The following is an 18,002-nucleotide window of genomic DNA, read 5'->3' as shown; positions in this document are numbered from 1 at the left end:
AGAAACAGCGCCTCTTTTTCGACTCCGACCCACCTCTCTGATCGGAGCGCTCGCTTCGGTCACCAGCCCGCCTCCGGACAGCCTCTTCGACCGGAAGGCCTGGCCAAAAGCACCGATTCCGACTCCGACCCCACACTCTCCGACCGGGGATACGCCCAGCCCCTGCTCACCGCTCTTCTCCGACTGGCACGATCAGAGCCGACTGGGATCAACCGACCGGGGACGCCCGCTCGGTAGGGACCAGGAGACGTGCGGAGAAAGCAGGGCAAGGCGCACAAGTCAAACCACGATACTAGGACCAGGAACAGTACTCTGCAACCGCCCTAACACAAACAGTGTTGTAGGCGCCTACATTTCCCCTACAGTATTGCGGGCGCCATTAAACTCCCATACGGTAAGGCTCCTGTAACACCCCAGGTGTTTGCCACCAGTTAAGCAATGGGTTTGAGCTAAAACATGGTATATTAAGTAATGATGAAGATGTCAAGGTCAAACCTATAGAAACGAGCCCCAACCTAAACTTGGATATTGCACCTTTGCTCGCCTATAGACCCCTTTTCAAGATATATGCTTGGGTGGTGTGATTGGGATATCTTCAGGTGTCTCACATCAATACCCATCTATATTGGGCACTCGAAAAGTTTTATGAAGTTTGGAATAAAAAAGTCACATGAAATGACGAGTTATGTCCTTGCTTGAATTAATTTATAAAGTGAATGGAATTCTCGATCGTCAACCAAACCTTGCAACCTTGCCAAAATGACTCTAGATGAACTCTACAACAAAAGTCATGAAAGGTTCACGTTGGGCAAATGCCAAGAAAATGCTCCAATGAATCAAAAAGGATAATTTAAGCTTCATCGTGATCCTACTTTGGTCAAAGTAGAACAACAGGTTCTATACCAGTTTTGAGGTTGGACCTTAAATGAAAGTTGTAGTCCATATCATGTAGAACAAACTTTGTTTTTGGACTAAGAGCTAGATCAGCTTGGAAGTAAGTCAAATCAAGGTCACAAGATCGAATTTGCTGTTGTTTTCAGCACTTAGAAATATTCTAAGTCTGGAGTTTCGCTAAGCAACGACGTTGGCATTCCGCGTTCTCCGAAATTCGTTAAGCAACTTGAGTTGGTCCAAAAATAAAAGTTGAAGGTTATATTATGGAGAAGAGCATGCAAAAAGTTGCACTGAGTTTGACCGAGTTTTGACTTCCGAAAGTGAATTTCCGTGACCGTTATCAAGGCGCTGACACTAGCAGTTTGTGGCTTAATTACCCGCTGTGGAAGAGCTCTAATGACCTTGGTCTCTAAATGAAAAATGAAGAACAGTTCGCGGGCTTCAAACTTCATTTTTGGCCCACTGTCTGATTCGGCTCGGATGCGGCCCAACTCGGCTCCCCACCTCGCCCTCACCGACGCGCGCCACGTGCTCGACCGATTGCCGTCGTGGCGCTGTACATGGCCGCCGCGCGCCCCACCATGCCGACGCGTGCGCCTGCCTCCCTGCTGCACCCATGCGCCCTACTTGAGTGAGCATCGAATCCCAGAGCGCCCGCCCTCACTCCCTCTGCCCTCTCCTCGCTCCGCTCCGCGCCGAGACACGCGACCGCCATGGCCGAGCTCCGAGCTCGCCGGTGTCGCGGCTGTTTTCCCCTCTCAGCCCCCCTCGCTCCTCACGAGCAACGCCATCAGCTTCGCCTCCCTCGCCTGCACGCCGTGCTCGTGCTCGCCGTCCAAAACCACGCTGGGAGCACCGCAGTCGCCGGCCGCCGTCGCCTCCGACCGCCGGTGCGCATGGCCGGTCCACCTTGGGCCACCTCTCGGCCATCCGAGACCACCAGCGGGCGCGCGCGGGACCCCTAGTGCTCCTCCGCCACTCCATCGCCGCCGACGAGCCTCCTCTGGCCGGCACCGCGAGCCTCCGACGGCCTCCTCTGCTTTGAACCCCGTCAAGGGCTTCGCGCAAGAATTTGAAGAAAGGGAGGGTCTTATCTGCAATGTCATAGACTCATGTGAATAGTGCCGTAAGGACTGGTTTGTAATTATTTTGCAGGAACTTTGGAAATTCATAGTAAATCGTAGAAAATTCGTAAAATAGTAAATGAGAACTTTTTGGAATCCTTGTGAAATTGTCTATGCAGTGGATCTATAATATGGCATGTTTTAGCTTAAATATTTTGCGGTAAAAATAGATTTGTGCAGTAAGGTTGTGATGCTAGTTGAATTTGTTATTTTTCATAACTGTAGATCTAGGGCTCCAAATGAAGTGAAATTTTTGTGCCATGCTACCCATGTGATAGTTGATGTGTGGTAAAAATTTCATGAGTATTGGATGAAGTATGAGTGAGTTATTGGTTTATCTTGCTCTCACGTGATTTCTTGCTTTAGCAACTTGTCTTTTTCATAGAGGTTGCTATACATATTCAAATGGAGTGAAATTTGTACAGTAGACTATTGATAGGATATGTGAGCCACTGTAATTTTTGTAAAATTTATTGTATACTTTTGGTATATGTTCATTAAGTCACCCTGTTATCTAAAATAAATTAAGAAATGCATTAAAAGAATTTAATTGGCCATGGACACTAGGTTTTCTGGTGTTCTTTAGTCATGTGGGAAATGTTGGTAAAGTTGGTTTTACCTAATTATGTGTTTGCAACATAAGTTAATATTTATTTTCTTGCAAATGTGGTTTTTGGACAGATCTGGGAACTTAGCAAAGTTCTTCATGATAATGTGCTTTGTTGTGAAACTTGTTTATACAAAAGTTGTAGATAATTCATGTATCTAGCTTCTATTAAAATTTGGTGTCATTTGGCCAAGTAGTTTAAGAGTTACAGCTATTTAAAGTTGGGTTTCAGAAATGGCTGCTTTCTGTCAATTGTGGACCAGTTTCTGTAAATGGATATATTTGACTTAGTTAACTTGAGAATCATGCTAAGATGATTAAAGATGAATTGTAGAAAATTTCATAAGCTTTCCAGAATGTCTTCTTTCAAGTCATTTGGATTTGTGTAACTCCAGTTATAGCTAAATCTTGTAGCTGCTGTTTGCATGTCCAGAAATTGGCATATTCCAATTATAGTGTTTGCTTGTATATTGTTAAGTGTGACTTATGCCTTGAATGATGACTGAGTTAGAGCACCTGAGATCTTGGAAAACTTGTGCCATGCTTGATGTGCTTGCTCTCTATAGTTAGTGGTGTGATGTTAGTTAAATAGTTATTGGTGTCTATGTCTTGCATAATAACTTGTTTGTCTTGTATGCTTATGTGATGCATCTTGTGTTACCATTCATCACATTCATACACATGCATCTGGCATCTCATCTAGGTGCGCTAGATGAACCACGTGAACAACATGATGTTGGAGCTGAACCCGAAGACGATGTATGGAGGATCTATCCCGAAGATGGAAGGACTAAGCGAGTGCTAGGACCTGAGACGTCACCAGGACGGTGCAAGCTAACTGAACTGACTTGTGTCGGATCCCAGGCAAGCCCCGGAGCATTCTAAGTCTCCTAATTTATAAAAGCAATTCTTTCTATATATATGAGTTTATATATTGTTGCATTAAGTTGTAGGAGTTGATTGAAACCGTTGATGCATTTATTACTATCCTTGCCTACCTTATTACCTTTTACCCGGTTAGGTCAGGATCGAATAACTGCTTAGCCTTGCTTAGACCGGTAGCGATCGGTGATATCCGGTCACCTACATTATAGGTGGTTACTGGAAGAATTTAGCTATAAAAAGAATGATATCCTGGAATTAACCATGTGTGATGGATAATTGGAGACCGGACGGAAAAAGTTGGAGGCAACCAGACAGGGTTCTGGGGTGCTGTTAGTTTCCGTCTGTGTCGATTAAGGACCGATCGTTGTTGGCCCTCGAGTCATGTTGAACGCATGCCTTACATTTAGCTGGCCGGATAAAGTACCTTCCGACCGTGAAGCTGGGAGATTCACTACAAGATTTTCGGTCTACTGCAACGCCGAAGAATTGCAACGTAGAAAATTTGGTTGCCAGAGATTGTTGTATTACAACCATTCTAAAAAATGGTAGTGATACATGCCTTTAATACAACGGTTTTCAAGATGTTGCAAAGCTCTGTTGCATTTGGTGGACGATATTGCAATGGTGAAAAATGGTTGCAGTAGACTTGATTTTGGTTGCAATTGTGTGGTAGTACTGCAACTACATTTACGTTAGTTGCATTTGGTTTTGACTATTGCTACGGTTTTTTTGTGCTGCATAAAATTTGACAAGCGTTGCAAATGCTAGATACTTAATGCAACGAGAACTCTTGGAGGCGAAGCAAAAGTGGGGGTCAATTGCAACCTTTTTTGGCAGTTGCAATATACTTTGATATTGTTGCAAGTGCTAAATTTTATTGCAACGAAATCTATGGGGTCGAAGCGAAAATTGTGTTCAAGTGCAACGCTTATTTTTGGTTGCAATATACTTTGATAATTGCAACGAATTTAAAACTTAAAAAAAAGTATGGAAAGAAAAGAATTGGGGACGCATATATTAAAATTAAAAAGTGCTCCCCACAGGATTCGAACCATGGAGCTCTGGTTCAGATAAAACCTTCTCCACCACTGCGCTATGTAGGTGTGTTCGTTGTAACTCAGGTTTTAATTTATTTGATATGATTGAAGACCTTATGAGTTATAAAACGCCCCAACCCTGGCCTCATCTCGGCATCTCCGTCCTTATGCCTGGTGTCTGAAACTTTCTGTTAAGTAGTAGTTGCTGTTAAGTACTTGATGTTAAGTATGCGTGGATGTTAATTAGTACTTGAAGTTGTACCGGGGTGGTTGGTCACTTTGTTAGCGATAGTAAATGCCTGACCGTGCACCATCGGTCACATGCACTACGCTAGATTCTTACAGCAGTAACGAGGGCATTTTTACTGTAGGGGCGGTTGGGGGTTGGGGGCGCCCCCACAGTGGGCGTCCTCGGGCCCCAGCCGCCCAGCCGCCCCTACAGATGGCACTGTAGGGGCGGTTAGTAAGCTGAGCCGCCCCTACAGTTGGGGCTGATCTGTAGGGGCGGCTCAATCACCAGCCGCCCCTGCAGTGCCCACTTGTCTTTTTTCAAATTTCAAAATTTGAAAGGTTCAAATTTAGTCAAATGATAAGATAACCAAAATAAAAGTTGTAGATCTTGATGAGTTCAACAACTTTTACATTCATCACTTTTACATATGAAATCATTTAGGGTTTAAAAATTTGGTTTGAACTTGTCAAATTTCAAATTTTAAAATGTGTAAAACATTGTCACATCCAAGTTTGATCAAACTTAAATGCTGAATCATGATTTTAGAAATTTTTAGGAAAAAAAACCATCACATTTGGAGTTAGTATGAGGGAGAACAACTAGTTACAAAGTTTACCCACAGATTAAAAAGAGAAATCACACTGTTCTAGATGATCCTTACATGATCATAGTGAACAGTGTGATTTCTTTTTTTAATCTATGAGTCAATTTTGTAACTAGTTTTTCTTCCTCATACTAACTCTAAATCTGATGATTTTTTTTCCTAAAATTTTCTAAAATCATTCTCTATCAATTTATTTTGTTGGTTTTGTCAATATATACATATGAAAAGTTTGAGCAATTTAAAATTTGAATTTCAAAAAAATGTAACTTCAGACAAGATTTTGATACCCCAAATGATTTCAGCTGAAAAAGTGATAAATACCAAAGTTGAATAACTCATCAAGATCTATAACTTTTGTATTGGTCATTTCTTCATACGACAAAGTGGTAATGACATTGTATAAATGTGACACATCTCTCGGAAGGTTTTATAAACTATATGAGACATGTGTAAGATTAGTGAACAATGTGTGCTAAGAATTTATCAAATGAAGAAATGACCAAAATAAAAGTTATAGATATTCATGAGTTGAACAACTTTGATATTCATCACTTTTTATGTTGAAATCAATTTGGGTCTCAAATTTTGGTTCGAACTTGTCGTTTTTCAAAATTTCAAATTTGAAAGGTTCAAATTTTGTCAAATGACAAGATGACTAAAATAAAAGTTGTATATATTAATGAGTTGAACAATTTTGGTATTCATCACTTTTTATGTTGAAATCATTTTGGGTCTCAAAGTTTGGTTCGAACTTGTCATTTTTAAAAATTTTAAATTTGAAAGGTTCAAATTTTGTCAAATGACAAGATGACCAAAATAAAAGTTGTAGATCTTCATGAGTTGAACAACTTTTGTATTCATCACTTTTACATCTGAAATCATTTAGGGTTTTAAAATTTGGTTGGAACTTGTTAAATTTCAAATTTCAAATTTTAAAATGTGTAAAACATCGTCACATCCAAGTTTGATCAAACTTAAATGCTGAAGCATGATTTTACAAATTTGTAGGAAAAAAAACCATCACATTTGAAGTTAGTATGAGGGAGAACAACTAGTTACAAAGTTTACCCACAGATTAAAAAGAGAAATCACACTGTTCTAGATGATCCTTACATGATCATAGTGAACAGTGTGATTTCTTTTTTTAATCTATGGGTCAATTTTGTAACTAGTTTTTTTTCCTCATACTAATTCCAAATCTGATGATTTTTTTTCCTAAAATTTTCTAAAATCATTCTCTATCAATTTATTTTATTGGTTTTGTCAATATATACATATGAAAAGTTTGAGCAATTTAAATTTTGAATTTCAAAAAAATGCAACTTCAGACAAGATTTTGGTACCCCAAATGATTTATCTGAAAAAGTGATAAATACCAAAGTTGAATAACTCAACAAGATCTACAACTTTTGTATTGGTCATTTCTTCATATGACAAAGTGGTAATGACATTGTTCATAAATGTGACACATCTCTCGTAAGGTTTTATAAACTATATGAGACATGTGTAAGATTAGTGAACAATGTGTGCTAAGAATTTATTAAATGAAGAAATGACCAAAATAAAAGTTGTAGATGTTCATGAGTTGAACAACTTTGGTACTCATCACTTTTTATGTTGAAATCAATTTGGGTCTCAAATTTTGGTTCGAACTTGTCGTTTTTCAAAATTTTAAATTTGAAAGGTTCAAATTTTGTCAAATAACAAGATGACTAAAATAAAAGTTGCAGATATTAATGAGCTGAACAACTTTGGTATTCATCACTTTTTATGTTGGAATCATTTTGGGTCTTAAATTTTGGTTCGAACTTGTTATTTTTTTATCCCAGCAAAACAGGCTCCACGTGGCTCTTCGCCGTTAGATCAAAATGGATGGTCGAGATGCACTAGGCTCAAAATAAAAATCGAGGAAGCCTAACTCTTGCATCTCATTTCTCCCGTCTCTCCTCTCTCTCGCCTGCAGCCGCCGCCCTCCCATGGCATCTTCTCCCCCCTCACCCTTGTAGCAGCCGAGCGCGGCCCTACCTCCCTTCCGGTTGGCGCACGCGGACCCGCCACCTTCAGCCCGGCGCAGAGCAGCTCCGGCCCCTCCTCAGGGAGGCGTGCGTGGCCTGTCCGCACCCATCTCACCCCGAGAGGCAAAGATCCCAGCCGCCGTCCTGTACGGCCGCGGGAGCAGCGGCGCCCTACCGCTCGACCTCACGGAGCAGCGAGGGCGCGAGATCTGGTGGCAGTGGCCAGTTCTGTGGAGGACGCCGCGGGATCTAGCAGCCTCGGCCAGCTCTGTCGAGGAGGGCGCGGGTTCCGGTCAACACGTCGGACCCGTCCGTGGGGCGCGTCTACTTCGGCGACGGCGCGAAATATGTGGATCTGGACCTGCCAGGCCACTCGTTCCAGGATCAGGAGATACGGCAGCAGATCTTCGGCTCCAACGACGCGTCCGGCCCGCCCTAGATGGACGGCTTTGTGCAGCAGCCAGCAGGCGTGGTCCATCGGCGGCGGCAACATGACCGACGCCGTCATGCACGGCTTGAGCCCCGACAGCGTTGCCATCCACCGCGAGCTCGTCTCCAAGTGCGCCGTCTGCGGCCGATGGTTCGCCGTCTACCGTGAGCTCGTCTCCCAGTTCTACCGTGATCTACACTGTGTAAGTTTATCCCCTACCCATCCCATAAGCCTGTGAAAAGTTGACTACTCAATGCATTTAAAAATATGCAGAATTCATTGTTGTACCTTTTTCTTTGATTCACTGATAGATTTACATGTACCTGTGATGTGTGGCTTTCAAATCTGAATATTAAATTATTTCCAATCAACATATGTTCATGGTTGCTGCGTAAACTAGCTGGAACTAAGTGCGTTATGTGCTGTAGGAAGTTTTTTTTCCTTTCTTTTTACACCGAGGCTATAAAGTTTTGATTTGCTTTGAACTTTACCACCAACACTAAATACAGAGATACAGTACACTGCAATTACTGATTTGTTTTTGTGCCACAAACTTGTTAGCAATATCATATTTAATAGTCAAATGGTTACTGTACCCTGAACACTACAAGTATGTTGTATTTTACACAGGGTTTTGAAAGACAAAATGCTAAGTCATTAGTCGAAGCTTCAGTGTTGGTGCTTGCAAATAAGCAGGACACTCAGGGTGCTCGACAACCTACAGCAATAATCAAGGTACCCATTCATCAATAATCATTCTCCTAGTGGTGTTTTCAGTTCATGTTTTGCATGTACCAGAGTACATGGTCTTGCTTATGTCTCTCTCGATAGATATTAAATATAGTAAGGCTGAAACAGCAACATATTTGTACCCAGTATTCAATAGGGTATAAATCATAGTGTTGAGGGAATGATTAGCTACTGTTTTTTTACAACATTTCAGCGTCGTCTTCATTCTTGTCCTCTCTTTTTATGCTGCGGAGTTGAAATGTCTAACTAGCGGTAGCACTTGTTTATTAGTAGCATCATGTGTGCTAGTGTATCTATGCGATGCTATCTCATTTTCCCTGAACAAGTCTTTTATATATTGATGTCAGAAGATGTATCTAATCATACTAGACAATTATTAGTCAATACTGCTAAACATTTCAGGAGGCTTGTCTTTTTGTTTTCTTTTTCTGATTCTGATTTTTTTTCTGGTTTTACTTTATGTTAGGCACCATGTATGAGGACCTCTGCACCTGTCGATTGAGGTCAGTGCATGCTACTAATCATGGAACAGAACTATGCTGAAGTTTTTCGCTTGCTTGCTTGAGCCACGTATTGTAATCAATGCAGGAATACTTGAATTGTTTGATTAAATGCCTATAAGAACACTCGTCTAGATATCTGTTAGCATTTGTAATGTCATTGCAACATTGAAATTTCACGCCTATTTAAATTTCTGCAGGAGAGGAGGATAGTGCTCTGACCTAGCCTGAACATGCTGGTCTTGACTTTGATGCAAACACTCAATTTCAATGTCAGTGCTGACTCTATTGTCACATGAGAAGGTTCCTAAAGGCAGCAAAAATCTTAGAAGAAGGTGAGATACTATACATACTCCTATTTTTGTGATAGCTGAATGGAGATATACAGTCATCTTTCTATTGAGGATAGTAAGCTCTTTACATATTTTCATTGAGATCTTGTTGGACTTGTAGAATAGCTGAATGGAGGTATGCAGTCATCTTTCTATTTGCTTCATTGCACAGTCTGTTTGAACTATTTAATTAGTTTCAAAGCTTACTGATAAATAGATGACATTTCTTTTTTGAATCTTTGACAATTCTTTTTTTAAGCTTACTCGTAATGAGTCTGATGTAGTATTGACTTGTGATGTTTCATCCAGTTCATCCATTTTCATAGTCACTAAATTAAATATGCATATCAAAATCCCACAAAACCCTGATTTCTGAATTTGGTTTAAATGTGCAGATCATGACAAGCTACTAACGCTAATTGCAATCTTAGCTGGCAAGCTACAGGTACATATCTCCATTTTCTTGGAACCGTGAACATTCTTACATGTATTTTTGTGAACATTCAATCATGTGAGCATTACTGAATTATTACTGCTTGTGCTTCACTATGTGAAGTTTAATGAGAATTTGAGAGTTGGTGTGAAACTGAATTATTGCAAACTGCAACAGGAGGAAGCCCTCATTGAATCGTTTGGACGGCTGCAAGATAGACTAGAAGCTCAAGAAGTTGAAAGGGAAGCCGAGAGGCAAGAACATAGGCGTCAGCTTGAACAGATGAATGGTGGGACGATGGCCAACATACATATCAAGGGAACCTTCGCTGCTACAGTAGACATTAGTCTTTTGATTCGAATGAGTTCAAACAGTTGTCTGTGCTTAACACATTATTATGTGTTAAGCTATCTACTTGTGTTCTCATTTAGTTTGACACTCGGTGTGTTTTGTTAAAGATTTTGTATGAACAAATTATATTTCGTTTTAATGGATGTCGATGCTTCCTTCATTATGTATTTGTCGTTTTGCGATTATTAATTTAAGCTACCAAACAAAGTGTCGCAACATGAATTATTAATATATTAATCTGGCGTTGCAATATATGATGGCACATATAACAACCACATTTAGTCGTGGCAATAGCTACGATAATCGTGGCAATAGAGAAACTATCTCTCGCAACTACAAAAAGATGACGGTGGCAATAGAGGAATCTACCTATAGCAACCAGATAGTTAGTAACGTGGCAATAGATGACCTGTCTGTAGCAACCAACCTAAGTAACGTGGCAATAGCCTATGCCATCTATAGCAACCATTCAGAAACGTGGCAATATACGACCTCTCTGTAGCAACCAACCTGAAGAGATGTTGCAATAACCTAAGCCACCTATAGCAACCATTTAGGCGACGTGGCAATAGAGAACCTCTATTGCAATGCTTTCTCTGCGTAGCAACAACCACGATTGCAACACCTGTGTTGCGTTGCGCTTGCATTGTGTTGCTACACGACCAGCGTGTCGCAATACGTATCGCTAGCAACGCCTAGTTCGTTGCAATTGATACTATTACCACACCCATAGTGGTTGCAATTGCTTTTGTTACAACACTCACCAGGTGTTGCAAAAGCATCAAAAGTGTTGCAATAGAGGGGCTGTGTGTCGCAACTAAAATGTAACCCATTGCATTATGCTATTGCTACCCTTACAAGTGCAACGACATTTAACCAAAAAAAATTGGTAGCAAAATTACTATGGCTACCATTTTTGGGTCTTTTGCTACACTTTTTTGGCGTTGCAGTACACCGAAAATCTTGTAGTGATTATTCGGGCCGAGTAGATTGCCCGCAGCGCACTGTGCCGGAGCAGGTGTGGTAGGACACGGGGGCGAGATGATAAGACCAAAGTGCAGTTGGTCGGCCCCCAGGTACATGTGGTTCCTGGCAAACTCGAGATTCCTGGATAGTTGACTCGGTGATCAATATCTCACTTTAGCGGGTGAGTGAGGTTTGTGTAAGGAATAAATCACCAGCTGGTTAGGAATCGATTCGAATCGCCATCGCTCCTGGATAGTGAGCACTTGACTCGAGTTACGGCATCGTAGTAATTATTATGGAACAATGATGGTTATCTGGATGGTATGGGATATGCTAAATCTAAATTGGTAACTGGATGTTATTGGTTAATCAAGTGATTGCTATAGTACAGGTGCTTACCTAGATGGATAGGTCATAATAAAGATGATGCAAAGTACTTAAAATGGTTTCTTCATGATAGCTTATGCTTTTCGCAAACAAGTCAGCTAGCCCACTAAAGAAAGCCTTGCATAATCCTTGGTGTCACTTTATTTCTGGTTTACGATGGGTAAGTCTGGCTGAGTACATTCGAGTACTCATGGTTTATCCCACCATGTTGCAGGTGAAGTTTTCGGCCTGTTGAAGATGGTGGCTAACCGCCGGTGGGCTCGGTGATTCTATACTTACTTCTCATCTATATGCTTTTGTCAGATGATGTCACTAAGCTAGCAATATATTTGGAACTTATATTAATGTAATCATTGAAAGCTATGTTGTTTTCACTTTGGGTTTTGAAACCCAAACTTGTACTATTATTTGTTAACCCCTTTGTAATATTATTTCCGCTGCAACCCGATGTATGTGATATGTATTTGCTTAATCACGCGATCTTGGTTGTGATGTTGATTTACCGAGGTCTTTCGGGACACTCGGCGGACTACCGGGTTTATATGAGTGAAAGTATGGGTGTGTCAACGTGTTAGCGGGGACAACCGTACTTGATCTTGTATAAATTGGGCGGTTCTGTCACAGCTGGTATTAGAGCGAGATTAAGCATAATACTGTCAGGTACATAGTTTTAAAAGTCAAGTTTTGGTTTTAAAAAGTCTATTTTAACTAAAACTTTAGCTACAGGCAAATTTGTCAAAACTTATTTGTAAAACTATGCTAGCGACATCTTGCTTTATGCCCAGTTAAGGACTATTAGGTGGCTAGCTAAGTACTAACTTTGGGAGATGTACTTTATTACAATTTTTACTTTCGTCGTCCATACGGCGTGCTATTGTATGGATGCCGTTCACTTGAATGGTAATGTATGGATCAATTGCCTCTACGCCCAGGTAAGTGTGAGTTGTGAGAGCATGACCGTCCAACTATCGGTCTAGGAGAGAGTTAGCTGTGGTTACTGGAATATTTACATGTTACACACATGTATATATGAAGGTACTTAATTGTGGGTATATCTACCGGGTAGCTATGGATACCGAAGTATATATATCTGGGGATGTGTATATGGGGGGTATCTTAGTTTACTGTTTTCATTGTGCGCTTATTTATCTCTTGTGGGGATGGGCTGCAATGAATTTGCCTGTAGGTACACTAACCATGAATGCGTAGATTGAATGTAGCTGACGACTAGCTATATATCGAGAGAGTACGTGTTATGCCACCGACATAGAACATGATTGCCACCTTAGGCTGGCAATTTCGTGAGGATGAATAGGACGAGCATGCATCATGATTGTGCTTGTGCATAAATATGCTTCCCTTCCTTTGTTCTAAGTACTAAGTAACTTGTGATCGATGTATTGCACTATCTTCCTTGTGTGGAGTTAAACAAGAATGCCTTGTTCCATGTTTCTTGAATAGGAAGTGCTTGAGAAAAGTGTGTGCTTAGCCTTGCTAGAAATAATTGTGGTTACATGCTTAACCTATAATGTCCTCTAGTTTAGCCAAGTGGTGGGTATGTGTGCTTGTTATCTAATTAGTGCCATAGTTATCACCCCTTTTGTCCTCGGTAAGCATACGAGTGTTGAAGAGCGCTATCCTAGAACCACGTCCAAGTTTTGGTAATCACTTGGTGGACACAAGACGTATATGGAAATTCAGCAAGAAGTCCCCTGCTCAGTTGTCTTTGGCAATTAAGCTATGCTCTCTTGCGTTGTGTTTTGATTTTCGGATCCCCTGCTTGTTGACTCCTAACCTTGTGACTACCTTTGTTTGCCATCCCTCCTTCACATAGTGCTTGCTCCTATGCAACCCAATTTGTGCCATGTGAGATTTCTTGTAGGTTATATGTTCAGTAATGGTGCCACGATTAGCGATCTACGGTGCCGCAACGAAACCGAGAGCCTCCTGTGGGTGCACACACAAGGCTGTGCTGCTCGACACGCGCTGGTATCGAGGTTTCTAGTCATGATCCATTGCAGAACTGCACCGATATGTTATTCTCACTTGAGCTCTTCCTTGGTTATCTCTCCTTATCATGTCAAGAGATATATATGTCGAACTAGATGCAATAGGACTCCCTTGTGAAGTCATCCAACGGTTAACCTTTGAAGAACAGGTCACTAACAGGAACCTAAATAGACTGCAAGAGGGTAGACAAGTGACTCTACTCGACGTGACTGTCCCTGTAATGACGTCGATCATCTAGTGAGCAACTTATGTCATTTTCATTGGATCAGAAAGGTGCACCACACTTAAGGTTGAACAAGTTATCAGTCAGAAGGTAAATGGACTAGGATATTATGTGCTGTAGTAGGTCACCTAGTGCTCATGAGCTTCCTATCCAAGTCTTGACCTTTATGTGCAAGGTGATCAACCGACCTTCTTTGGTGTGACCCCTTTCTGCTGACTTCAATGGCGACCATCTGTAGGCTTCGACCACAATTTTTATTCTCAAGAGTGAAGATTTGGAACCTTTTTAGTGTTGAGGGACAACTAATTTGTTACCAGTAGGAAAGTTAGTCTTTAGTTAGGTAACGACTATTTGGTAACTATGAAGGCCAGATCTCACAGGACAATGTTGATCAAGGAAACAACAAACCTGGCCCCACGATGCAAGTGCTATTTCTTCTCCAAATGTGCTATCAAGTCAATTCCATCTTGGACAATCACGTATATAGTACAAGACATGGTATCGGCTAGGTAGGAGCTAGCGAAAGCACGTCCCTAGTTTTTAGTCAGCATCTTTGTGCCCCAAGGTGCCACTAACACATGTGTCCGGACTCTATTGGATGAAGTGCCGAAGGATATATAGGAATGGTTCCTTGTCAATGTAGAAATGCCCTACATGTGGAATAATGTTTTGTGCCCTGCGAAAACAGCCCACAAGTCCAATGCTTGTGCATCGTCAAGTTGGTATCTAGATCAACGGCGAAAATTGTTACCTAAGAAGCATGGCAGGAAGACTATAGCCTCCATCCTTGGCTAGAGAAAAGCTGCTGCTACTATGAGAAAGATTAGAGAGTGCAAAACACACACCTCAACGTGTGAAGCAAAGAAAAGGAAGAACAAGAAATCTGTCTAGATTTTGTGGCACTAAACCGGTTATCTTCAAGCCGGCGATTAGTGACTCAAACGAAGTTGAATTGACCTCAAACTTGGTGATCTCATTCTTTGCTTAGGACCCTTCAATGTCCTAAGTTGGTTTGAGTATTGGCTGAGTAAAACATCGGATTTGAGAGATACCTTGTCGGCTCGGTTGCTGCCATTTCAAAACACAACAGTTTTGGTAGAGGAATTATTTGGATGGTCAAACGGTGTCCGTTTGAGTTGATTTTTGGTGAGTAGTTAGAAGACCCATGGATCTACATGTCCACCAAAAAAATTTGTGCATATTGGAGCAGTAGTTTGTGAGATATGAATAGAAAACAAAAGGGTATAGAATCTGCAATTTCATTGTGACTGCGATCATCATTTGCATTAAACGGTTGTGTTTGTAATTCATGCCAAGAAATTACAACTTGTAGGTGTATCGCTGTTAGACAACCCTCCATGTACTAGAGAAGACTCCTTGCACCCATGTGTTGTGCCGTACCTTTGTCCTCTCGTATCGATAATAGTTGAGCAGTCAAGATGTTCTAGAAGTCAAAATTATGCCCTTGCAATTCGAAAGCAATTGGAAAGGTGATAAACCGCAGATTTTCGGATTATGGTTTTTGAGATATTGATTGGCCTTAGAATGGAAGCCTCGACGACAAATGTGGTAAGAAAGCTGGTTTTGCTACGATGCAAGTCAACCCAACTTGCTGTGCAACTGCACCACGAAGGCAAATTGTGCTCAACCTGCTTGGTAGTGAACTAGTCCCTAGTTTTGTGATTACTTGCAACTTGTGTTGTCCTCCAAGCCTCGCTAACATCCTTCTACGTCAATGGTTCTCCAATGCTGACATGCCTTTGGTACCTTATATGTGTTTTTACCCAAGAGGTTGCATCAGATTCCACCCAAAATCACTGTTGCAACTTAGATCCAAAGGCTCCCTAAGGAATGATCATCGAGAACATTGAGCCGACAGAGTCAGCTATTACGTTTACCACTCACTCAGTAGACGCAGACCATACAATATTGTTATCAGAGAAAGAGAGCTGCACACATGGAACCATTGCAACGAGTATCCTTCAGAAGATTATCATCTAGTGCAAAGTCCATATGGTATGTGCTGTATCCACTAGGAAAGTAGATGCTACAAGTATTTAGTCTACGTTTGTATCGCTCTCCGTACATCGAGGACGAAGTACGTAGGACATTGCTATCTTGGATTCCTCCCAAAGTAACAATACTTCATGAAGGCCAACGAAGGAAATTCTTCAGACAAAACTTACTACAAAGGACAAGTATCAGAAAGTGTCTTGACTAAATTAGCCTCTCTTATGATTGAATCTATGTAGCCTAAAGCTCTGGCTGATATTGGAAACTGGTAGCATGTCTCTCTTCCATTAAAGTCTTTCGTCCTAAATCTCGGGACGCGATTCTTTTAAGGGGGGAAGGCTGTAACACCCCAGGTGTTTGCCACCAGTTAAGCAATGGGTTTGAGCTAAAACATGGTATATTAAGTAATGATGAAGATGTCAAGGTCAAACCTATAGAAACGAGCCCCAACCTAAACTTGGATATTGCACCTTTGCTCGCCTATAGACCCCTTTTCAAGATATATGCTTGGGTGGTGTGATTGGGATATCTTCAGGTGTCTCACATCAATACCCATCTATATTGGGCACTCGAAAAGTTTCATGAAGTTTGGAATAAAAAAGTCACATGAAATGACGAGTTATGTCCTTGCTTGAATTAATTTATAAAGTGAATGGAATTCTCAATCGTCAACCAAACCTTGCAACCTTGCCAAAATGACTCTAGATGAACTCTACAACAAAAGTCATGAAAGGTTCACGTTGGGCAAATGCCAAGAAAATGCTCCAATGAATCAAAAAGGATAATTTAAGCTTCATCGTGATCCTACTTTGGTCAAAGTAGAACAATAGGTTCTATACCAGTTTTGAGGTTGGACCTTAAATGAAAGTTGTAGTCCATATCATGTAGAACAAACTTTGTTTTTGGACTAAGAGCTAGATCAGCTTGGAAGTAAGTCAAATCAAGGTCACAAGATCGAATTTGCTGTTGTTTTCAGCACTTAGAAATATTCTAAGTCTGGAGTTTCGCTAAGCAACGACGTTGGCATTCCGCGTTCTCCAAAATTCGTTAAGCAACTTGAGTTGGTCCAAAAATAAAAGTTGAAGGTTATATTATGGAGAAGAGCATGCAAAAAGTTGCACTGAGTTTGACCGAGTTTTGACTTCCGAAAGTGAATTTCCGTGACCGTTATCAAGGCGCTGACACTAGCAGTTTGTGGCTTAATTACCCGCTGTGGAAGAGCTCTAATGACCTTGGTCTCTAAATGAAAAATGAAGAGCAGTTCGCGGGCTTCAAACTTCATTTTTGGCCCACTGTCTGATTAGGCCCGGATGCGGCCCAACTCGGCTCCCCACCTCGCCCTCACCGACGCGCGCCACGTGCTCGACCGATTGCCGCCGTGGCGCTGTACATGGCCGCCGCGCGCCCCACCATGCCGACGCGTGCGCCTGCCTCCCTGCTGCACCCATGCGCCCTACTTGAGTGAGCATCGAATCCCAGAGCGCCCGCCCTCACTCCCTCTGCCCTCTCCTCGCTCCGCTCCGCGCCGGGACGCGCGACCGCCATGGCCGAGCTCCGAGCTCGCCGGTGTCGCGGCTGTTTTCCCCTCTCAGCCCCCCTCGCTCCTCACGAGCAACGCCATCAGCTTCGCCTCCCTCGCCTGCACGCCGTGCTCATGCTCGCCGTCCAAAACCACGCTGGGAGCACCGCAGTCGCCGGCCGCCGTCGCCTCCGACCGCCGGTGCGCATGGCTGGTCCACCTCGGGCCACCTCTCGGCCATCCGAGACCACCAGCAGGCGCGCGCGGAACCCCTAGTGCTCCTCCGCCACTCCATCGCCGCCGACGAGCCTCCTCTGGCCGGCACCGCGAGCCTCCGACGGCCTCCTCTGCTTTGAACCCCGTCAAGGGCTTCGCGCAAGAATTTGAAGAAAGGGAGGGTCTTATCTGCAATGTCATAGACTCATGTGAATAGTGCCGTAAGGACTGGTTTGTAATTATTTTGCAGGAAATTTGGAAATTCATAGTAAATCGTAGAAAATTCGTAAAATAGTAAATGAGGACTTTTTGGAATCCTTGTGAAATTGTCTATGCAGTGGATCTATAATATGGCATGTTTTAGTTTAAATATTTTGCGGTAAAAATAGATTTGTGCAGTAAGGTTGTGATGCTAGTTGAATTTGTTATTTTTCATAACTGTAGATCTAGGGCTCCAAATGAAGTGAAATTTTT

The 18,002-nt window shown here is 42.1% G+C and overlaps 1 protein-coding gene and 1 long non-coding RNA gene across 2 annotated transcripts; both read left to right on the top strand.

Moving 5' to 3' along the window:
* Nucleotides 1–9,303: 9,303 nt before the first annotated feature.
* On the top strand, nucleotides 9,304–10,130 carry LOC136472860 (uncharacterized). The gene is made up of 3 exons (XR_010762441.1): nucleotides 9,304–9,413; nucleotides 9,806–9,855; nucleotides 10,021–10,130. It is a non-coding gene; the product is annotated as an uncharacterized lncRNA (long non-coding RNA).
* Nucleotides 10,131–17,103: 6,973 nt separating this feature from the next.
* On the top strand, nucleotides 17,104–17,745 carry LOC136469529 (proline-rich receptor-like protein kinase PERK2). The gene has a single exon (XM_066467691.1). The coding sequence runs from the start codon at nucleotides 17,104–17,106 to the stop codon at nucleotides 17,743–17,745; it is 642 nt and encodes a 213-aa protein (XP_066323788.1).
* Nucleotides 17,746–18,002: the final 257 nt, after the last annotated feature.

Source organism: Miscanthus floridulus, chromosome 8, assembly GCF_019320115.1.
Source record: "Miscanthus floridulus cultivar M001 chromosome 8, ASM1932011v1, whole genome shotgun sequence".
Classification (NCBI taxonomy): Eukaryota; Viridiplantae; Streptophyta; class Magnoliopsida; order Poales; family Poaceae; genus Miscanthus; species Miscanthus floridulus.
This window is presented reverse-complemented; position numbering and strand designations above follow the sequence as displayed.

Coding starts and splice junctions, on each gene's coding strand:
- LOC136469529 (XM_066467691.1), top strand. CDS start 17,104: ATGCGGCCCAACTCGGCTCCCCACCTCGCCCTCACCGACGCGCGCCAC.